Raw genomic sequence first — 24290 nt, 5'->3', positions numbered from 1 at the left:
GATTCGGGCCTGGCTAAAGTCTGTGCCTTGGTGGAGCCTGGGAAGGGTTTCCAGCAGGGAGGAACCCCATCAGCTGAGTGGTGCTGTGCACAGTGGAGGGTTGGCAGGAGGGCAGAGGTTGTGTGTGCATAGAGCTGGGGCACAGTGGGGCTTGGCTGGAGGACCAGAGAGGGGCCCAGTGGTGAGGTCAGGCCCCAGGTCAGCTGGGGAGAAGCAGCCAGGCCAATGGGCTTGCTATGGAAATGTCTGAACTGCAGAGTGAACCTCCCCCACCAGGTGGAGCTGGGCTGACAGGTAGGGCTCGGTGACTGTGGGGTCAGAGAGCTGAAGAGGGTCAATCTGGGCATGATCTTCCCAGTTCATGGGGATGTCAGGAAGGAACATGCTGTCAACTCGAACCAGCCCAGGAAAGCTGACAAGACAGAGATGTTTCCTCCCACAAAAAGGCCAAAGGGAAACACATTTGTTTTCGTGACACATTCCTATTTTTCAGGAGACCGGGTGATTGCTTTTTGCACTGGAAAGAAGTGTGTGGAAAATTCCACCTGCCTCCTCCAGACACTAAACAATAGGGGAAGCTCTGGCCTCAGATTCCCGGTGCCTGAAATCCCGCCCTTGGAGCTTAGTTCCTGTGGCCTGAGGCTCTGTTCTTTGTTAAAATACAAACACCTTCAGAGTCATGTCTTCAACACAGACTTATTTTCATTAATTTAACAAATATTTGTTGACTTCTAGATAGCAGGCAGTGCCTAGAAGCTGGGAGCAAAGAGATTAATTAAGACTTGGCCAGGTTCAATGATTACAGAAGACAATTTAAGTGAAAGAAACAAACTTATTTAACACTGTGAAGCCGGGTGTTCCCAAAGGTTCAGGGAACTGCAAAATGGGGCAGAGGCAAGAAGCTTTTATAGGAGAAATGAGGAACAAAAGAAGCCAAACCGAAAATGATTAAGGAACCAGGAAAAAACAGAAAATAAATAAGCATAGAGCCCAGAGTTGTCATGATATTTAGGGGCTGGCTGATTAGATATACTGCATTTCTGGTCAAACTGGAACATTTACAAAGACATGAAAGTTATCTGGGTTTTGGTTTGCTGATGTGGCACCCTGGGCAGGAGCAGCTCCATCTTGGGCCTAGAAATTTAGTTCAACCCCTTCAAGGAACTGGCAGGCCCTGTGTGTACCGGGGGTGGGGCAGGGGACACTGGGAACTCTGACCGTAATGGCACAGCAGTGGTGGTGGGAGAAGGGGCTGTGGGAAGCTCCAGCAAAGGTGACTCATTTCATAGTTGCAAACGGTGAAGCCTAAGCTGCAGCCTACAGGATGAAAGGGAGTGGGGGGAGGGCTGGCAGAAAATTCCAGATGGAGGGCACAGTCGGGCAAATGAATGGAGTCATGAGCTAGTATGGTGGGGGCCAGGGGACTTCATGCCACTCAGAAGGCTTGGCCATAAGGCAAGACATAGGAGATGGGGCTAGAGCTGCAGGGAGGGATTCTAGTTGGTTGAACGTTATTTATCGCCTCAGATGATGGTGTCTGTTATAGTTCTTTGCTGTCTCCCAGCTTTCATCTCACCTCCTCCCACCAAGCCCAACAGAATCTCCTTTGGAGAACGATCCCGTCCATCCGCTCTCTCAGTCAAGTGGTCTGAATGACGCCCCCTCAGCTCCAGGGTGGGCCTGACTGGTTTAAGCTGGCAGCCTAACCCATCCTGCTGGGATGCTGTTGGTTCAGGGATGGGCACAGGAATCAGCTCAGGCCAAGATGTTTACTGGAGTTTCTGGGAAAGAGAACCCACCCCTCTTTTCCCAGAGAACTTCCAGGAGGGATCTACACTTTTCTTCTGGCTCCATGGAGTGAGAGTGTGGGGTCCAGAGATGAAGACAACACTGGAGGAGAGCAGAGAGGAGAGAAGGTTCGAGAAGTGGAGCCTGGCTAGACCTGCCTCTGCAGCTCTCAGCTGAGGCAGCAGATTTCCCACGTTTGTTTAGCCTGTTTGTTGTTATTTTCAAGTAAAAGGTACTTAACTGGTACAGTGCATTTCTGGAGGACAGAATTGCATAGAGCTTGAAAAGTAGCAGCCAGCGGGTGCCTGGACCTGGCATGGGGTGAGGTGTACAGTTCTTATGAGTTAAGATCTTTCCCCAGAAAACATCCCCTCACCCCTTACACTGCCCAGGCACCTGAATGGCAAGTCCTGGTTGAGCAGCCCGTGTTTTATCCTAATCCAACCCCTTACCTGACTGTGAGACACAATGGAGTCCCACACCCTCCATGGTTTTCCATTTGTGATTCATGCACCAGCCGTCAGAATGAGCTTCCCAAGGGCAGAGGTGATGTCCAAGCCATCCCTGCAGTCCCAGAGCCCAAGACAGGCCTGGCACAGAGCAGGCGTCAGTGGGGCTGTTGCCCAATCAGTGTGGGTGCTTCACCTTCACCTCCCAGGGTCAGGGCCATGTGTGATGCTGATGGGGACTGACTGCTGTTCCTCTGCCCATCCAGTGAGCCTCCTGGGGATCCAGCCCCATATTAGAGCAACAGGAAGAAATTTCACTGGGAGAGATTTAACATGTAAGCTGCATGGAGAAGGCCTCAGCTCCCACAGAACTTTTAATGCCGTTGAAGGCTCACTGAGCCTCAATTAGACTGTAGGGTGGAGGGAAAATGCCCCCAAAGTTCAACCATTTCCTTTCCAACTACAGCTGACCTGGACAGTCAACCTCTAGAAATCTCTCCACAGTCTGCTCATTGCGGGCAATGTTGAAGACCCCATTCCAGGGAACAAGCCTCACAGAGCAAAATAAATCAAAGGGGGTAAGCCTGGGTTTATTCCTTAAAAACAGCAGAGCCACTGCCCTGCCCTGCTGGGTGGCATGGGCTGCCTCGCAGGACACATGCCTGTATTCACAGGAGTGAACAGAGACAGTAATGGAGGGACCCACCTTCTCCCATGGAGAAAGTATATAACCTGAAAGACACTAAAGGTTGAGTCTGGGGTTCAAAGGGATCTATGGTGGGGGGGGAGGGATAGTCCTTGCGTGAGATGTGAAGGTGGGCAGGGGTAAAAGCCGGGGAGGAAAAGAAGGAAGTAGTTGATGATGATATGAATTCCAAGCTAAGGATCTTGAACTTTGCCCTGTAGTGTATCCCACCACACACACACACACACACACACACACACACACACACACACACACTGGAGGGAGCCATAGGAGAAGCATAAGGCATCTTCCCTCTCTGTCAGTTTTACTCTAATATTATAGAAAATGTCCATTATTTTGTATTTTATATTAAAACAATCATGGGTATATCATAGAGGGCAAAATTTGCATGGATTTGAAATACTAAATTGGAGAATTAAAGGAACCTGTGAGCTTGTGGCTGGGGTCTTAATGAAGCACTGTCTAGATGTAGACTTTTTGGTAACCTGGGTGTCCCCATGTCCTTACACCATTAGCAGGAAGCTCCTAGTTTCTCCTTCCTGAACTTGTCAAAATCAGACCTCTCGGCTTCCTCTGGGTGGTGGATCTGTCCGTGGTGCTGAAATAGGATTGACTCATTTCAACAGGTGAGTTCAGACCTAAAAGTTTCTATCTTGTGTCCATCTCTTGGAAGGAAATGATAGAGAAGGCTCACAGAAGGCCCCAAAAGTTGAGCAACTCGGATAGCCAGGGCTTGAATGTTCCTTAGCACTTTCCCTTTAGTTCAAGGGACAGAATCCTCAGGGCCAGGCAGAGCTGGAGGGTAAGGAGGGGGGCTAGGTTAGGACAATTATTGCATGCGGCATTCACAGGGAAAATATTTTCTTGAGTTTAGATATTTTTTCTGCTTCCTAAGAACCATTCATGGTTCTTGAAGTAGAAAATTGTGTGTGTGTGTGTGTGTGTGTGTGTGTGTGTGTTCACACACGCATATGAGATGATATGTCTCTCACATATAAACAACTGGCATCTCATAATTCAATTACTCAAGAGGGAAAATCTACAACAAATATTTAGCTGGTGTTTCATCCCAAATAAAAAATGTGTGCATCCTGAATTTTTTTATCTCCACCCACAGCTTTGTTGTGATCGGGGCTACCCAGGTAGATCCACCAAGAAGAGAAAGTTCTGGCACCATGATGGGGGATGTGCCTCTCTTGGATGGTGAAGGGAAAGCCTGCAAGGATTTCATAATCTCAGGGAACTGGAAAACCCACAGCTTGGCACATCCACCCTCTGGCCTTGCAGACATGGTACTTGCCACGTCCAGCCCATCAGGACTGCAGGGAAGGTCTCCTCACTGAGCTGTGCGTACCCCTCTGACTCTGGATGCTTTATCTTCCTCTCTTGCTGGGCCTGGCAGGCCTTGGAAGATCAGCCTGAATGCACTGTGTTGGCCAACTTTGATGAGCAGTCAGAGCCTCAGCTTCAGATGACTGAATCCAGGCTCCAGTTGTCCACTGTGGCATTTGGCGAACGTTGTTTTACTTGCTGTGCCTCATTGATATCAAATGCTGACCCTAGTAAGTGCCCAGGGTGGCTGCACATGGCCAGTACTCCCTCTCCTGTCTCTCTAATAATGTCACATCCATTGTTTATATATGTGACAGTCATTTGATCATTGCTTGCATTGGCATGTCTCCATGACTGATCTGATGACATGAAATTTACTTTATCTTTAAATCAATTTAGCCACCATCAGCACATGAATTGTTGCCCTCGCTAACATAATTTCTGTTAGCCAGACAAGAATAATCCCTGCTATAATCAACACAATAAGAATTTGTTAACTATATTCCTTTGCATGTGTGATCTGGGTTTCTGTGCCTCTTCAGGCTTCTCTCAACTTGGACAAACCTACCTGCTCCTCTTGTCAGTGGTTGCATTCTGACCACTGCTCACCCACAGCACACTAATTTGTAGATTTATAGCTACTTTTCCTGCTTCTTCTCACACTCTAGTTACCATGTATTGAGAACTTACTCTGGGCCAGGTGTGGTGCTAAGCATTTTGACAAGATTATCCCTAAGAAAGGGGCACCATTCTTATCCCTATTTTACAGATGTGGAAACTGAGTTTAGAATAGCTGAATGGTTAACCCAAGTACCCCCATGCTGAGTGATGAGCCAGCCTTTGATCTCAGGTCTTCCTAATTTTAGAGCCCACACTTTCTGCTTGTATTTTTCACCACAGAATGAAGATCATCATCCCTGCCCCCCCCCAGGTGTTCCTTCTCCTTTCCTCTCTTCTTCCTCTCACCTCTTTTTCTTCCTCCCACCCCTTTGTAAATCATCTCGTTTCCTTTCCCTTCCTCAGCTCTTGCCCACAGCTCAGCACTGCCAAGGACCCTTTGGAGAGGCAGCCTGAGATATGACATTCCATGTCACCTGCTGGTACAGCAGGAAAGATATGGCTTCAGGGACCCTCACCTTATGGGGAGGAGGTCCCAGGCTTCCAGACTGAAACTCACCCTGAAGCTCCTCTACTGGCCCCAGAGCCACCTGGCTGGGAGGTGACAAATTGGAGTTCCCTTCACTCTTTCTAGAAGCTCAGGTATGGAACTAGCTTTACCCTCAGGATCACCTTGCTACAGGGTGGCTTTCACACAGTGGTGTTGAGGAGCTTCTTCTTGGCCTCATGTGATCCTTATAGCATCCTAGGAAGTAAAGCATTATGCCCCTCAAATGGGGAAACTGAGGCTCAGGGTGATTTTGTTTGTTTTTGATTTTTTAAGATAGGGGATAGAATATATTTTATTTATCAGGATGTTAGCTTGACTGACCATTATTTTAAAAGATTATTCATAATTTGAGATGATTGCAGATTCATATGCAGTTGTAAGACTAATACAGAAAGATCTCTGTACATTTTGCCTAGTTGCCCCCAGTGGTAACATTTTGCAAAACTATATCATAATATCACAACCAAGACATTCATATTTATACAAGCCAAAGATCCCATTGATTTCCCCACTTTACTTGTAGTCTATGATGTGTATTAAGTTCTATACATTTTATCACCTGCATAAGTTCATACATTTTCTACCACAATCAAGACACTAAATATCTTTAATACCACAAAGATTCCTTGTGGACTTTATTACTTTTAAATATATGGACATACAGGATGGCCAGCAAATGAGGAGTATATTAAAATTAAATGTTCGGCCAGACTAAATTAAGTACAGTAATGCATCAGAATGGAGGGCACTCTGAAAGGGGAAACCTTCGTCTCATCTCATTTTACAGGTAAAGGAGCTGGAACCCAGAGAGGGGCACCCAGAGAGGGAGGAGCAGAACCAGCGTCAGACCCCAGGGCCCCTACACCTCCGGCCTTTGTCTATAACAAAATGACAGGCACCACCTGTAGTTAGTCCAGGATGTTAGGTTTTGTTTCCTTTCACTTCGTTTTGTTTTTAGTTTCAGCAGGATTCCCACCCTGCCTGCTCTTCTGAGAACTTGGGGATGCAGGTAGCACAGAGCTGTCTGAATTCAGACTTAGCCTCCCAGGTGTGCCACTGACTCAGTGTGTAGGACCTTGAGCAGCCTCTCCTTGGCCTCTACAGGCCTCTTTCTCAACTGCAGAGTGACCTGTCCCAAGACCAGGGCTCTGAGTTTGAGTCGCCTGGCATTCTGGAGGTGCTCAGAGCATCGCTTTCCCCCAAGGATCTCAACGCTGGATGTGGTCTGCGCAGCGGTTTGCTTGGCAGCAGCTGCCTCACTTCCCCAGCAATGACTCCAATTCCTCCTGCTGGAAACTCAGCTCCACGTATTCGGGCTGAATAAGTTGATTTGTAGATATTACCATTTCCTGGGGCTGCTCACATCAGAAGCAGCAGGAGGCTTTTCCAAGTGCTTCTGAATGAGCCCCGAGTCCAGCTGGGACAAATCCATCCCTCCAAACATCTGCTGGACGGTGGCATTGAATTACGTTATATTAGAAGAGCATTTTATTTGGTTCCTATAAGTCAGAATAGAATGACCCGCTTCCCTGTCTGGGGACTTTTCCTGGCAAGAGGCATCCTGGAAGCTGAGTTATAGAGGGAAATGGGTGTCAATGACAGAGGTAGACATTGAGGGGTAGCTGGGCCTGTGCGGGGGCAAGAGAGGAGACCCTGGGGCTGAGAGGGCCACACCAGTGGGATAATTTGTTTCACAATGTCTGTCACCCAGCATAGGTGCCCCGCAGATTCATCTCATCACTTATCCATTCACCTCACTCACTCACTCGACAAACACCCCTTAGCTAGTGGTGTATAGGGGTGATGTGCCAGGTGAAGGGGGTGAACTACTAAAAGGGTTAAACGGGGACTCTGGGGAACACAGGAATGGGAAATGTAGGGGGAATGGACTACCTCTAGCAATGACTAGGTGTGGCTGAAGCCGGTCTGTAAATGTGGCTGCCAGCGGAGGAGAGAACAGCCTGAGGGTGCAGCGGAGGTGGCCCTGGTGGCTGCTGAGCTGGCCACCAAAGAGCCCCTACACTGGATAAAAGAAAACAGAAGGAGATCCAGCAGGAGAAGCAAGGTGCCTTTGATGCTGTCACCTTGCAATATCCCTCTAGCCCCCAGTTGACAGATAGTCACATTGCACCAGCTGGCAAAGAAGAAATGTTTCCAGGGCCCAGCTCCAGTATCACAAAGCAGGGAAAGAGGGAAGACTTGGAACGGAGGGACAATAAAGTGACAATTGCCATACTCCTTGCCTTTGGCTAATCAGCTTCCACATACATCTTCTACGTGCTTTTGAACTTCCATTCACAACAAAACAATTCTACGTTTCTACCTAATAAGATACTTGCCCTTTGTACAAATAAAACTCGGACACTTGCCTCCAAATGAGGAGACACACAGTTCCAGTGTCGCTGTGTCCATCACTGGCTGTGTGAATGACTCCCCAAATTCAGTACAGTCACGCTGGCTATTCTGTTTCCTAAAAACTGAATTATAAAATTAACCTCCAATAACCTGTGTATAAATATTAACGAGGAGAGAGAAGAAAATGGTCGACATCTAGATGTAAACTTACAAATATAACCAGCAAAGCTACTAAGGCCCTCATTTCTGTAACTGATCACAAAGCCAGAGTTTATGTCCGTGACTTCCTTCTTCCACTGCCCACCCCACTTTCCCCCCAACCTCAACCAGAGCCTCAGCTAGCTGGAGATTTTTACCAGAAAGAAATGAATCAACATTTCATTCCTGAATGGAAAGAGTCCTCAATTATCCTGCTCTTGGGGGCTGACAAAGTTTTCTATTAACCTTTACAATTGGACATGGAAGTACTAAGAGGTGCTCCAGGGAATCCCCTGGTTCCAGACGGTCCTCTGTGCCCCATCGTGTAGCAGCAACTCCTTTTCACGTTGGTAATCAGGCTCACTCAGTCCCCCCGCCCAGCAGAGTAACCCTTCTCTGTGGTTAAGCAAAGAAAGGAAAAAAAAGGGGGGGAAGCACTCTGCTTCAGTGTTTCTTGAGTGACACAAGGATCTCACATGGCTAGATTGCAGTCCCATCCTTCCCCTCGTCGGAACCATCGCTGTGTCCTCTGGTGTGGCCCCTTGGGAACAATGATCTCCAAGCCAGCAGAGCTCAATTCTCCTAAGGTGAGAAGCAAAGATTCTGCAAGTGGGTGACCTAGGATGACAGTGAGCGGAGCCGGTGTCTGTCGTCATTTATTGCTTCTCGGTTTCACATCCACCCTTGAGGGCCTGCTTGTGGTACTAGAGCATTTTCCCCGGCGAGCATGATGTTAACTTTTGCCAACTGATGGCACTGGCAGGACATGAGACTCTGTCTGATTCCAGTGGACTTTGCTTCTTGGTGTGCAGGACACTCAGGGAGCACGATCCTAGTGGCATCTGAGGTACCCCCACAGCTGGCTTCCCAAAGGCGAGATTGATGGGGGCCCCAGCTCACTTCCAAGCATCTTCCCAGCGATGGCTCCCTATTTCCTGCCCCCAACTCTGCGGGAAATCTTGGCAGCCAGTGCCCCAGGTGGCTTCCAGCACATTCAACAGCAACCCCCACAGGCAGCTCCCCAGTTTCATCAGCACCTCAGCAAGTGGTTCTCTGCCCACTGACCTTGGCCCACCATCAGACCACCTCTGGCTGGGACAACCCAGTGAGCTTTTCCGCCACCCCATGGGCTGCATCCACACCCTCTCCAGTGGCCGGAATCCCAGCTGTGGGGATCCCTCACTCCCCCCCCAAGTTTCATTCCTTGAGCACTCTCCTTCAGTCTCGGCGGTTTTCTTTAGATTTCTCTTTTATTCCTTCAGTTAATTTGATGTGGTTTCTGTCCCCTGATTGAACCTTGACTGACAAAAAGCCACTCTCACTTCTACACCTTGATTAACGGACCCCGTATTCCAGTGATGAGGCAGAAAGCACGAAACAACGCTGCCTGAAGCAAAGCATCTATTGCAGCCTTTCAAGGTTTGTGTCTCCGCTGGCACCACACTTGAGCCTTCAATAAGCCATTCCAGCTCTCGGTTAACCCATCTACTTGCAGGTGATGGGTTATATAGTAAGACCAGTTAATTCCATGGGAATGAGCCTGCTGCAGCTCTTCCTTTGTAATGAAATGAGTTCCTTGAGAAGAGGCAATTCTGGGTAGAACACCATGATGGGGCGCATGAGGCATCCTATAAGCCATGGGCGGAGGTATAGACAAAGCACTACAGGCAGGGACGCTAAATCCACATCCAGAAAATTATTCTGTTCCAGTGAGGAAAACTCGCTTCCTCCCACATGACGGAAGAGGTACAATGAAATCAACCTGTCACCAGGTAGGTGGCTGGCCCACCCAGAGAATGGTGCCATATTGTGTCCTTACGTTGTGCCACCTGGTGAGCTTACGAGCACCCAGTAGCGTTGGCATCCAAGGCAGCCCTTAGTAAGGGGAAGTTGATGTTTTTGAGTCCATGCACATCCCCTATCCCTACCACTATGGCAACTTTATTCATGGGCCAATTGGGCAAGCTCAGGGATAGCTGGGTAAGGAGGCTGATAACCACAAAGCGTGTCATCATGTTCACCTGGTTACTGGGAGCCTCCCTTGCAGTAGATTCCCTTTAGTGAGCATTCATGAGACACAAATCAGTCTTCTCATTCTGAAGAGTCCATCCACATACATTCTCCCCAGAAGTCCTTGCCACCAGTCTTCCAATTCTGTTCCTCCCAAGTATCTGACCACCCAGCCAAACTATACCATCAACAACTGCTCATAAATCACTGTAGATCCCTACTCCTGATCACCTCTGATTCCAAAATGGGCAACCACATATACCGCTTAAAGTTCTACCCACTGAAAAAAATCTTCCTTCACCACTGTCCAGGGTCTCTCCGGATGGGGCTGTAACCTGCAGTCTTCTGTTTTGGGTGGTACTAACCTATTGTGTAGCACCAGCTGTAAACCAGGCTTGAGTTTTTATTTCTCAGTCAGCTGGTCATAAGGAACTCCCCAGGAAGCCAGAGGTATGTTTGAGAAATGGGAGGCAATGAAGCGGGGGTCAGAATCACTGACTCCTAGAGCTTCATAACTTCCAGACTTGCCCAAGCGCAGTGTCTTTCACACCACTCCCGCCTGATGGCAGATTGCTGCTTCACAAAGCTCCGGCTACAGCTAGTTGTGTCAAGGGAATTCTAAACGGGAATCTAGAGCTGCATGGCCACCTGCTGCCCCATAGTTAGGCATCCAGTCTCTGCCACAGTCCAGTAGCAGCTAGAAGTTATTTCTCAGAAGAACACGTGTTATCTGCATAAGAAGAAATAGATTTACTCAAATCCTAGAGGGCTTGCCTGAGACTCCATACGGCATCCATACTTACTATAAAACCTCTGAGAATCACTGGATCTACTGGATTACAAGGACAAAGTGGTAGAAGGACTTCTTGACTTGCTGCAGAGCCTGCTTTTGCTATGGTCCCACTCAAAGCTGGCAGTCCAATGAGGATTGTGTCAATGGGTCAAAGCAGCACACACAAATGTAATACGTTTCTTCCAAAATCCAAAAGCCTATCAAGGGCCACCCTCTTTTTTTGAGGTAGGTAGTGTAGGGTGCAGCAATGTGACTTTCACCTCGGAGGGGATAGCCCATCATGTTTCGTACCATTGAAACCTCAGAGCCTCACTGAGATGGCGAACCTCTGAAATGCTGTGGTCTTTCCTTCCCACCCTCTTCCCATATGTGGTACTTCCTGTTCATCACACGCAACCAGCCTGTCATCGGTGCGGCGCACCAGGGTGACGTTTTTCATAATGTCAAGATGGTCACATCATCTGTGGACTGTATAATGACAAAAAGCAAGAGAGTGACTTAGCTCCGAGGCAAGACTGTGAAGGTGCACTGTTGACCCCTTCAGGTAGAAGCAAACTGTTTTTGGTCAGCCTCACAAATTTGTATGGACAGAAAGGTAGCAGTTATGTCAATGGTTATATACCAAGTGCTCTACTGAGTTGCTCCAGTAAAGACTATGTCTGGGACAGAAGCTGCAATTGGAGTCACCGCCCAATGAGGCACACAATATTCGGGTCATTCTCCAAAACCCATCGGACCTCTCTGCACAGACCAAACAGGCAAATTCAGTGGGGATAAAAAGGAATTACCCCCTGAAATTTTCCTTGGGATAATTTCCCAGTTTACTGTCATGGTAGAGAAAGGAAGTTCCAGGAACTTCCATTTTTTCCCCCAGAATTCCTTCCATAATTGCCCTCACTTCATGAATCAGGGACCCAATATGGGGATTCTTCCAGTTGCCAAGTAAGCCTACCTCAGTTATACATTCAGGAACTGGGGAAATGGCCCACTAGGTACACTTGGGCTAAGTAAGTATTGATCACCTGACTATGTTAGTTGTTTGTCACTTGACTGGTGAGCCACAGTGGCATTTTGTGTACCCAAGAATTACCATAAATTCAGAACAGTGTCTAGTAATGTCCAAAGGCCTGGATACCTGGTGTGGTTTGTTGTTGTTGTTGTTGTTGTTTTGGGGGGGGGGGGTTACCATGTACCATGTACAATCATTCTAGTAAATGGACACAGGACCTTCTGATGAAGCCTTGGAGGAAGATGTATGGTACATAGTGATAGTGCTGGTGCAGGAACTCTCTTCAAGGGGCTTAGCCTCTTCTTCAACAAGGGGCTCTAATCTGTGAGCTGGCTTAAGTCTGGAAACTGATGAGAAGCCACAGCTCTCCAATGTAGTGATCAGCTCAGGTTTTGGCAACCAGGCCCAGAGGTTGGTTGGTTGGTTGGTTGGTTGGCTTTTCTGTTATGTAAATCAAGCAATACTCTAGTAAGCTCTCCATCTTTTTCTTTCCTAGGGGCACAATGATCTATTAGTCACCACCAAAGGTGACTAAGTCACCCTATGGATCAAGGCACTATTATTACTAGTACATCCCTGCTGCTCTTTATGGTAAAGGCACTTAATTTGCCTTTGACTATTAGGCACTGCCACTTAGCCTCTACCTCTCCAGGATCCTATCATCCCCACGAAATTAGGGAGCCCATCTGAATGACAGCATACTCCTACAAAGGTGAACATCCACAGACTATTAAGGACATAGGTTCTCACCTCACTGATATATTTCTCAATGCCTCAGTTAGGAAAGTGTCTTCTGGGAATTTCCATGGGACATAGTCTGGGTGTGGCTGTGTAGGTCATGCATGATAAATTAACTCCAACATCCTACACCCTTAAGCCTGTGGATTCCCTCTTCCACATAATTCCATGGAAGCTCTGGTTTCTCCACTCATCAAACATAAGCCACCTTCAAGTCCAAGTTTCAGTCAACCAATCAAGTAAACTGCTTAGAGCCACCTTCAGCTACACAAGTTAACATACTAAATCTCAAATCCAAATTCACGAATTCAGAATGATTTAATATTATCTTCCACCCTTAGAATCAACTCCCATACATACTCCCCAGGATTATGTCAAGTCTTGCCACTAGCAAAACCCTTGCCACTAGCAAAAACCTTGCTTTCTTCTTCTGTGTGTCAGCTATCTCCTCCTGGACCACAGGGTACCTGAGCCCTTAGCACGCTGAGATCTGCCCTCCTTATGAATGTAATGGCAACAAAGGGTGCCTGAGGCATGTCATGAGGAGGATAGTCATTTGCTTCAAGGCATTTGCCTCACATACCATTATCACAGGGTTTTCAAACAGAGGAAAACTAGTCTCTCTAGGTACAAGAGGCCAAGTTCTTTCCAATGGTAAAGGGAAGCTCAGGATGACTCTCCACCTCATCTGAGTCCAACCAGATATCTCTCTTCCAAATTTCAGGGTCCCATTCTTTCCTAACTTATACCTCAACTCTCCTGTGAATAACTTGGCAATGCTGTAAATTAGACTGATGTTTAAATCCTGTGACCCTCACAAGTAAATGTTTTATTTTCATCAATATTAGCTCTATGGCTACATGACATGAGATACTCTGTCGTGGAAGCACTGTGGCTCTCCAACCGTGCTTCAAGCTGAGAGTTAAGTGGCCTGAACTTACCTGTTTTTCCTTGAGTGCCTCAGAGCGTTCAAGGACCCATCCCACACCACAGTCCTCGCAGCAATAACCACTAATGTGATGGCTGCATGTAGTCATCGCTCAGGCTCCCAAGGCACTTGCTGCATTTGGCATCACATCAAAATCCATCACAGGTGGTAGGATAATTACGACGCCACTATGCTGTGAGTCACCAGCATCCCATGTCTCATTGGCAGGGAGCTCAGCGCTGTGCCCAGGCTCATGGGCAACAAAACCAATCAGAGTCACACTTTCGAGGGTCTCTTTCCTAAGACCACCCCTGCTCCCAATTCTCCATCAATTAGAATCCAGTCAGGAAACAGAGTCCATAACCCATAATTTGAACATGAAAATTTTAGTATAAAGAACTGTTAACAAGCAAAGGGTACTTAATTACTAACAGGGGTAAGAAAGGACACTCAGGAAACCAGAAGCTAGAAGAAAAAGGCACCTAGAAGAAAAACTGTTCTGCAAATAATAATAATAATAATAAAGCAGCTACTATGTCTAGGCTGAGGGAGAGTGCATAATGAAGGAACTAAGGACTGAGGAGAAGGTCCTCCCTGGAGACTGAGATCCAGGCCCCTTCATGAGAGCGGGATGACCGCAAGAACATGTAGCCTTTAGTGGCTAAGAAGCCTGCCAGGGAGTGTGCGCTAGCACTGGTCTGTAGAAGCGGCCCTCTGGAAAGTGAGGCCTGAGGGTACATCTGGAGCTGCTTTACAAGAGACACTGAGGTTTTGGCTCCTGTACTGGGGTTTTTGTTTTTGTTTTTTGTTTGTTTGTTTTTTTCAGAAAAATAAATGGAAGAAGTACTAGAACCTGGAAAAGAAGTGCCTTCCTCCTGGCATCACCTTACAGTGTCCCTCTAGCGCCCTCTACTGGCAAAGTCTATCATTACTCCAGCAGGCAAAAGAGAACTGTTTCCAGGGTCCAGCTCCATTATCACCAAGCAAGGCAAAGAAGGGTGTATTTGGAGCTCGGAGACAATAAATCAATAACTGGCATGGGGGAGAGGAGGACAGGGAAGGGAGCAGAGGGATCACTAGGGAAAGGGGCTCTGCCTTTTGTGGGGGAGGGGCAGTCATGGGCTGGAGCCCTAGGGAACTGTCCCCAGCCCTCTTCAAAAAGAGAAAGCAGGGGGAGAAACAAGCTGGCGGTGTAGGTAGCGGCTGCCCCCGCCGCCTGCCGCAACCACACCAAAATTACAACTAAAATACAAAACAACCATCACTCAGAATCTGCTGAAATCTGGCTGCACAGAAGCCCTACAACCAGGGACCTGAAGAAGCACAGAGACCCGGAGGAGGGGCGGAGACAAGGGCGGATCAGGGCTGAATTGTGGAGATGCAGCCGCAGGCCCACATCCGGTGCTGCGGTTTAAACCCAGGAGGGACTCTCGGCGGTGGAGGTTTCCCGGAAGAGCGAGGGGTCCCAGCCCCACAGCAGGCCCCCAGCCCAGGACTCCAGGGCCGGGAAGAGAAGTCCCCACAACTCCGGGCTGTGAAATCAGCAGGGACTGTCGCTGAGGGTCGCAGAGGCCGGAGGAGCCCCAGGTTTTCCTCTTAAAGGGCCCGGGCACGGACTCACTCGGACGCTCCCTCTGAGCCCAGCGCCGGGCAGCAGCTGAAAAGGACCTGGGACACTCGGGGAGGAACTAACCTGCCTGGAATCCGGGCGAGAGCTGGAGGGGCGGCTTTCTCTCAGGCAGAAGGGCTGGCAGAGGCCGTTGCTCCTTTGGCGAGTCCTCCCCACACACAGCCGGCAGGCAGGCGCCATATTTGAATCGCCAGCACCTGACTCGCACTGTTGGCCCCGCCCCGTGATTCCCGGAGGCCCCGCCCCTCCCCACCTGCAGGCTCATTTAAGCCAATTCCAGGGGCTTTTCTATGCAAGTGGCCTCTCGAGCTTCATGCTTAGGACTTTCCTAAAATCTCCCAAACAAGCAACAGCTGCCCCATACGGCTTGATAAGCAGCCCCAGGCCTGGCACTAGCGGCAGCCTGCATTGGTTCATAGCTTGGCCTCTCCTGGACACCCCCAAGCCCAGCACAAGTAGCAGCCAACTAGGGTTTGCTGTGTAGCTCATGCTGGGTGGCCCTGGGCAAGGCACTGGCAGAGGCTGACTTTGTACCTCCCGGGAGTCCCCAGAGACAGTGCACCCGATGGTCAAACTCAACCACGCTGGATTACAACCCTACCACATCCACAAGTGACATTCAAGGGGCACACTTGGTGAACACCAAAGCTCCACTGAAGTAAATCCTGCTCCATAGGGGTGTCTCCAGCACAGCAGCTCTTTGGCTGTAGTTGCAGCTGGTCCTCACAGCCAATTGGCCTGGGGGTCAATTCCTCCCAGTGATGCCAACAGCAACCAAGGCTCAACTACAAGAGGCCAGAGCACATAGCCCACACAGGGGAGCACCTAGAAGGCCCAGCTCAGGTGACTGGGGAGGCTGACCCACTGAACCCTACAGGACACCTACTACACAAAGCTACTCTACAAATTCCAGGAGACATAGCAGCTCTACCTAATACATAGAAACAAACACCTGGAAGCAGCCAAAATAGGGAGGCAAAGAAACATGTCACAAAGGAAAGAACAGAAGAAATCTCCAGAAAAGGAACTAACTGAAATAGATCTAAGCAAGCTAACAGATACAGAGTTCAGAATTGTGTTTATAAGGATGTTTAAGCAGACTATTAAGGAAATAAATGAGAAAATCGATAACATAATAAAGTACCAATTTGAAATGAAGGCTACAGGAACTGAAATGAAGAATAATTTACAGGGAATCAACAGTAGAGTAGAGGACGCTGAGAATCAAATCAGCGATTTGGAACATGAGGAAACAAAAAACACCCAACGAGAATAGCAAAAAGAAAAAATAATCCAGAAATATGAAAATAGTATAAGGAGCCTCTGGGACAACTTCAAGAGGCCCAACATTTGTATTATTGGGGTGCCAGAAGGTGAAGAAAGAGACCAAGAAATTGAAAACCTATTTGAAAAAATAATTACAGAAAACTTCCCCTACCTGGGGAAAGAAATTGACTTACAAGTCCATGAAGCACAGAGGGTCCCAAACAAGAGGACCCCAAAGAGGCCCACAGCAAGACACATCATAATTAAAATGCCAAAGGTTAAAGACAAAGAGAGAATCTTAAAAGCAGCAAGAGAAAAGCAATTAGTTAACTACAAGGGCGCACCCATACAACTGTCAGCTGATATCTCAACAGAAACTTTGCAGGCCAGAAGGGAGTGGCAAGAAATATTCAAAGTGATGAAAAACATGGAACTACAACCAAGATTGCTCTACCCAGCAAAGCTATCATTTAGAACTGAAGGTCAGATAAAGAGCTTCTCAGACAAGGAAAAGCTAAAGGAGTTCATCACCACCAGACCAGCACTATAGGAAAAGTTGAAGGGTCTTCTTTAAGAAGAAGCTAATGAACAAAAGAATCTGACAAACTAAATAGATCAAGGGACATTCACGCATGGAACAGACGATCATATTTCAGAGGAAAGAGGGAAGGGGGGTGGAGGGTGGGAAGAGATTAACCAAAGAAGTTATATGCATATATGCATAACCCATGGACACAGTTAATAACAGGGTGAAGGCCTGGGGAGGGGGTGGGAGCGAAGTGGAGGGGGTCAATTGGGGGGGGGGAATGGGACACCTGTAATACTCTCAACAATAAAGATAAATAAAAAATCTAAAAAAAGAGAAAAAGCAGTCACATAATAAACACAGCTCAAGAAAGCCACATTGTTGTTTTCAATTGAATGTAAAATGAAATCCCTGGACAGGCTCTCTCTTCCCACCCCTGGGAGTCAGTAGGATGTAAGTTGAGATGCATTTCATTTTTCTTGAAGAGGCTTTCTCAGTCCCTGGTCTCCTGCTAACTCAGGCCACCCCACCATTGGTAGACTCACCTGATATTCAACTCAGGCCACCCCACCATTGGTAGACTCACCTGATATTAAATGCTGACTCATTCACCAGCATTTCCAGCAGGCTTACTGGGCTTTGAGCACTGAGTCTAGGAAGCCGTTTGACTGCAGGCCTCAGCTAAGTCTGTCCACCACTGTCTGTGCTGGGCCTGGCTGGAGACAGTGTTAAGAGGGCCAACTGATTCGTGGACAAAAAAGAAATTGCAAGCAGTAAATGTGGTTCAGGTTCATATTTTCCAGTACTTCTGTGATGATTCCAGGAGCAAAGGCTTTGGAGTCAGATGACATGAGTTCTAATCTTATCTTTGTTCTTTGCTAGCTGTGTAACCTTGAGCAATTCTCCTCACCTCTCTGAGCCTGTTTCTTTATATATCAAATGGTTTTGGTAATAAGTACCTTTCAGGATTTCTGGGAAGATCAGGGACAGTGTCTGCATTAAGTATAATGCAGAAACCTACCAGGGTGAGTGCCCAGGCCCATCAGACCAAAGCCCAAAACACACCCAAGGTTTCACCAGACTCAGAAAGCAGATGCTTAGGCCAGTGGCCTGGCATCACTGAGCCACATCAACCCCATTGTCATGGATGTGGGTTTTTGTTTGTTGTTGTTTTTTCAATTACAGTTGATATACAATATTATATTGGCTTCAGGTATTAGACATTAAATAACTTATAAAGTGATCACCCAGATAATTCTAGTACCATACCCAGCTGACACCATAGTTATAACAACATTATTGACTATATTCCCCCTGCTGTACTTTACATGCCTGCCATTGTCACTGATGTTGAACCAATGGCACCCTCCTTGGAATGGACTCCTAAAGAGCACCTAGTCCCACCTTCTCACTGGGCAGATCAGGAGACTGAGCCCCAAAGGCAGCAGCTATTTGCTCAAGGCCACACAGCACAGTGGTGACTGCGCCAGCATTGGAACCCAGTCTCATGGCATCAAGCCATCTGACCATCTGGAAGACTAAAAATAATGTGCTTAAAGTATGGGCTTTAGAGGAAGACAGATGGTTTGTGTCCTGGCCCTGCACCTTTCATTCATTCAACAAATACTCATTGATTCTGTGCTAGGAGCCATCTCAGTGCAGGGGGCACAGAGGGACCAGGCCCTTGGGGCCCCAGCTCTCTCACAATCTCGTGGGAGAGGCAGTGGACAACCAACCAATGAATAGTAAATTGATCACCCACTGTGAGAAGGCAACTAGAGGCCCTGAGAGTGGCAGGGACAGTAGGGCAGGGAGGCACCTCAGAGCAGTCAGGGAGGGCCTCTCAAGGAGGGGCCATCTGTGCTGAGACCTCGATACCAAGAAGGATCAGTCATGCAGAGACTGGTGAAGGGCATCCAGGAGCTGGAAGTGATGAGAAGAAATGAGGCCAGAGGGACATGGTCAGAGAAAGGGCAAAGGCCATATCAGGAAAGGCCTCCAAGGTCAGGGCCAGGAGCCCAGCTTTTACTCAAACAGCAGTAGGAGGTCACTGTAGGGTTGGGGCAGGCGAATGATGTTACTGACTTATTTTTTTCGAATGATCACTCTGGCGGCTACTGTGTGTTGGACATTTGGTGGCTCTGTGACCTCAGGCAAGTTGCTTAAGCTCTCTGAGCCTTGATCTCCTCTATAAAATGGGCATAACAGAACCCACCTCCCAGGTTTCATTGGAGGCTAAGATGACAACACACACAGAGCACTTAGCACCATGCCCCATGTATTAAGTGCCAAATAAAGCTTTGCTATTTCCCACCACTGTGTCTAAAGCCCTCATCCTCCACCAGCAGGACATAGCTGGGCCTGAACCTGTTGAGACCATAGGTCCTTCTAACCCAATCCACACAGCCCCGCCTCCCACTGCCCTGAGAGCACCACAGTCCATGGTTTTTCCTTCTTCCATCTCAGATGAGGCACCAAGGCTCGCTGACAGCCAGTACCAGCCTCAGTGCCCCCAAGAAGAGAAGGCCTTCAGACTAAGGGCCTCAGACCCCAGAGTCCCTGTTCTCTCCACCACCTGGCAAGGGAGGTTCTGCCTATGCAATGACACCATTATTTCTGCACTGCCCTCAACCATGGGAGTGTCTATTAAGCTCTTGTCCATCAGAGGTCAGCCAAGGGTGATCAGCAGGATCCCAGTGACAGGGAGGCAGCCAGGGCCTGCTCTCAATTAGGGCCTTGCAAATGGCCTTAGCATCTATCAAAGTCACGGCTCCATCTCCTGGGTGCCCAGGATATATAACATGTCCCAATCAGAGGCTGGCAGAGAGGCCATAAGAGTAATAATTGCCTTGGCAGGTTCCTGCAGCCAGATTTATTATGACATAAAGAAACAAATTTAGCTCCTGGCAGTACTAGGCAGCTGGCCTGTCCATGCCTATAGAAACCCTATTTGCTGGGGTTGGGTGGCTAGGAGCTCTACCCCATTCCTGCTGGGCCCGTGGCCCTGGACAGAGCCACACTGGCCCATTCGTCTTCTTGTGCTCTAGGCCGCCTTGTCCAAGAGGCTACCACCTCTGACACATTTCACAGCTTTTGAAATTCAGTACCCTGGCCACAGATTACTCATTTGGTGTTTCACCAAGTGATTCTCTGGCTTGTGACACCACCCAGATCATCCATAGAGCAAGGTGGTTGAAGGCCCAGGCTGTGGAGTCAGCCTAAACGTGGGTTCAAATTCAAGTCCAGGCTCTGTCATGTACTGGCTGTGACTTTGGATGAGTAAATCACCTCTCTGAGACTCCATTTCCTCACCACTAAATGAGGGAGGAGTGATGCCTACTTTAAAGAGCTGTTGTTATGAATTAAGAGATAAAGGGTATACCTTGGCCAGCGTGGCTCAGTGGTTGAGCAACGACCTATGAACCAGGAGGTCACGGTTCAATTCCCAGTCAGGGCACATACCCAGGTTGTGGGCTCAATCCCCAGTCTGGGGCATGCAGGAGGCAGCTGATCAATGACTCTCTTGTCATTGATGTTACTCTCTCTCTCTCTCTCTCTCTGAAATCAATAAAAATCTTTTTTTTTAAAAAGAGAGATAAAGGGTATAAGGCATCTAACACAGTAATAGGTGCTAAACAAACGTGATGTTGACTGCCCTAGCCAGTCTTGGTCAGTGGTTAGAGCATCAGCCCATGAACTGAAGGGTAGGGTCTCAGGTTCAATTCTGATCAAGGGCACATACCTTGGTTGTAAGTTTGATCCCTAGAGGCAATCAATTGATGTGTCTCTGTCGTATCGATGTTTCTCTCTCTCCCTTCCACTCTCTCTGAAAAGCAATGGAAAAAATATCCTCCGGTGAGGATTTAAGAAAAAGTCATGGTGACCATCTTTATTTTCCAAGGACTTTAGTATTATGATATGAGATGGCATTTATGGAGAGGCAGTTACTGTGCTAGTTCTTTTTTTTAACTATCCTAGTTCTTTTTAAAGAACTATCTCTAAACTTCACCACCAATCCTTCAAGTAGGTATTGTTATGTTGATTTTTCTAGATTAAGAAGCAGGTTGGTTAGGACACTTGAGCAAGGTCACCAGCTAGTGGGATGTGGAGCTGGGGGTGGGATGCTGGCTTGTTGGTTCTGGAGCTGGTGCTCCTCCTAATACACAGCCTACCTTCCCAGCTCTTCTGAAAGGCCACTGGTCACACAGACTGACACAACTACACTCCTTTCCTTCCCTCCCTCATGGCAACATTTCTTGAGCACCAGCTTTAAGACCAGCCCTTTGCTGGCCAATGGACACAATAAGATGAACAAAGAAACACTTCTTGCCCTTGAGGAGCTCAATACCTGATGGGGCAAAGAGTAAAGCTATATCCACACTGCCCAGAATACATGTATCAGTTAGCTTTTGCTGCATAACAAATGATCCCAAAAATGTATTGGTTTAAAAGAAAGAACAATTTATTATCTCTCCCAGTTCTGGGGGATGGCTAGTTAGTTTCTGCTTAGCTTAACTATGCAGCTACACTCACCTGATAGGTCGCCAGGCTGGAAGGCCCAAGATGGCCTTGTTTGCAGGCCTGACAGCTGTTATGTGCCATTCACAGATTGTATTGGTTCTTCTCCATGTGCCCTCAAATCTTCAGGGAGGCTAAACAAGCTTCCTTCCATAGCAGAGTTCCAGGAGGGCAAAGCAAAAGCTACAATGCTCCTTGAGGTCTAGAATCCAAAACTCACTTGACGTCACTTATGCTACATTCTATTGGTCAAAGCAAATCACATTCTACTGCTTAGCCAGTATCTGACATACATTTATGACCTATTACATAAGTCTCAGCAGTCAGTTCAGAATGAGTGTGAGCAGGTCAGTCTAGCTAAGTGAGATCCTAACTAATACATTTTTAATTCAGGTTAAAGGATATTGAATTGTGTGGTTGCTAGAATGGGTCATATCCTTTAACCAATAAAAAAACTGAAGCACAGAGAGTCAGCCAGTGTGCAAACAGAATCAATACATCATAGAGCCCATCTTCATATGAAGAAATTGAGGATCAGAAATAGGAGGCGCCCGGCCGGGAGTGGCTCAGCCGTTAAACGTCAACCTAGGATCCAGGCGATCAGGGTTCGATTCCCGGTCAGGGCACATGCCCGGGTTGCGGGCTGCAGCCGATCAATGACTCTCTAATCACTGATGTTTCTATCTCTCTCTCCCTCTCCCTTCCTCTCTCTGAAGTCAATAAAGATATATTTAAAAAAAAAAAAAAGAAATAGGAGGCATCTTGCCCAAAGTAAGATAGCAAGTTTGTAAGAGGCAAGAGTGGCTCAGGTCCCTTGCAGCCAGCCCACTCCTTCTCCCACTCCACCCCCTAAGGAAGCCTCAGGTTGGGAATGGGCTGAACTTGGGCAGCAGGACAACCATCCCCAGGTGTGTGTCCTCTTTTTCTTCTGCTATGTGTCCATAAATAGCCCTTTCAGCACATCTGGCACCATGCAAGACTTAATCACAATGTCTTCTGATCCTAACAGGATTGTCCCCATTTTACAGATGGGAAATCAAGACCCAGAGAGGGCAATTGACTTGCCACCCAGGGTCTCACAGCTGGTGAGGCCCGTTTGCCTGACACCAAAGCCTGAGCCTCCCATGCTTGCCCCAAAAGAGCTCAACCCGGATTCAGGCCCCCACGGGTGAGAGACAGCTCTGTGACCCTTGGAGGTCTCAAAATAAAGCCCACTGCCCAACAAAGTACCTCAGAGGCCTGGGAGGAAGCAGCAATAAGCCAGAGTCCTTTGGAACAACCTCTGCAAATGGAAGGACACTGAGTGATGCTCTGGTTGACACCGCCACCATACCATTTTATGGAAAAACAAATGGTAGACCAGCACCCAGGCCTCTGATTCCCAGTCCAGGGCCCTCCCACTGCACTGGGACACTGGAGGAAGTGAGCAAGCCCTAGTCAGGCTGGTCAGACAAACACAAGGCCGCTCTGTGGCATTCAGAGAGCACATTTATTTACAAAGCGCTTTACAAACATCAGCATATGCCTCCCCACAGCCCCCTGCGAGGTAGGTCAGTAGTCATATCTACAGTTTACAGATGGGGAAATAGAGGCACGGAATGGGGGTGTGGCCTGCCCCATTTTAAAGAGATCTTCCCACCCACCCATCAAAAAATAAAATAACAAAAAGCATTGATCCTCCATCCCAAAATATACCTTCTTCCTCTGAACTCTAAGGGTTGCTAGCACCCCTGATCTAACAGTGCCCTCCCCCCCATCCCCCCAGTTAGCAGCCTGACCGGGAGCCACAGGAACCTCAACCCCTGGGTCTGCTGTTCAGCTTTGTTGTTCAGACTGTCACTGGCCCAGGCTGAGCAAGACCAGGCCAATGAGGCTGGAAACTTATAGGCAAGGGAGCCTGAGGTTATGTCTCATTCTGAAGACATTGGGTCAGGCAGGGAAGGGACTTCACATCGGGCAGGGTAGGAATGGGCAGATCCTGGTTCAGGGAAGCTCAGAGCACATGTCAGGGAAGAAAATGTGGGAAGGATCATGAGCAAAATATCCCAGGGCTGCAGGGGGCAGCAGGTGGAGGAGGGGGCTGCAGTTCCCCCTGGGGAGCCTCAGTCTGATGTGTCCACTGGCAAATCAGGGCAGAGCCCAGTCTCCCCAGGACCCTCAGAGACTGAGCCAGATGGGATTCTAGATGAAGCCCAGTGCACTCCCTACTCATGTCGAGCCATGCTGGGCGGAACCTTGGCCTGGTATACACTCCACCAAGGGCTGGGATACAGTCAAGGGCTCGAGCCTAGGTCCCCGAGAGCAGGCAGCTCTGAGCTCCTGTCACTCTGTCAGGCAGTGCCAGGCCTCTCAGCACAGGCCAGCAGGACCCTACAGAGGTGGGCTGTGCTGCAGTCTTGCTAAGCTCCTCCTTGAACCCCAGCCTGCCCACGGTACATGGCAAAAGGCCCCGCCCACAGTGGAAGGCAGCACCAAGATGGCCCATCACCCACTCCAGTGCCTTCCCTGTTGGGGCTGTAGTTGAGCAGAGTTGGGGATACAGGTCTTCCTTGTCAGTCCAGGATGATGGGCCTGGCCCTGAGTGCACAGTGGGTGCTCCCGGCCAGAGGCCCCCGCTATCTTGACTCCAGCCTCTCCAGGTACTCCAGGGCCATATCATAGCAAAAGTGGTACTGATCCTGGGGAGACAGAGAGAAGGAATCATGAGCCTGGCCCCTCCCTAGTACTGGGGGACAGAGAGCAAGCATGAGACCTGACCCATCTTTGGGGAGAAGGGGGGAAATGGAGGTAACGGTCTGGCACCAGAAGACTAATTCTGGGGAACCCATGGCCCAATTGCGGGGACCAGATATGGGAGAGGGGGTACTGAGGAGCAT

General features: G+C 48.4%; 1 protein-coding gene across 3 annotated transcripts in view; it reads right to left on the bottom strand.

The window, feature by feature from the left end:
* Positions 1–22862: 22862 nt before the first annotated feature.
* The window catches only part of PTPRU (protein tyrosine phosphatase receptor type U), a 75178-nt gene continuing 73750 nt past the window's right edge, over positions 22863–24290 (bottom strand). For 2 of the 3 annotated variants that reach the window (XM_081144021.1, XM_081144023.1), the window contains exon 30: positions 22888–24092. In XM_081144021.1, coding sequence (XP_081000147.1) covers positions 24030–24092 — 63 coding nt within the window. In that variant the 3' untranslated portion in view covers positions 22888–24029. Of the gene's footprint in view, positions 24093–24290 lie in introns of all 3 variants that reach the window. The other variant, XM_081144022.1, reaches the window with a different exon arrangement.

This window comes from Miniopterus schreibersii, assembly GCF_964146895.1.
Source record: "Miniopterus schreibersii genome assembly, chromosome: 8".
Classification (NCBI taxonomy): domain Eukaryota; kingdom Metazoa; phylum Chordata; class Mammalia; order Chiroptera; family Miniopteridae; genus Miniopterus; species Miniopterus schreibersii.
The sequence above is the reverse complement of the archived record's forward strand: the minus strand, read 5'-3'. Positions and strand labels throughout refer to the sequence as shown.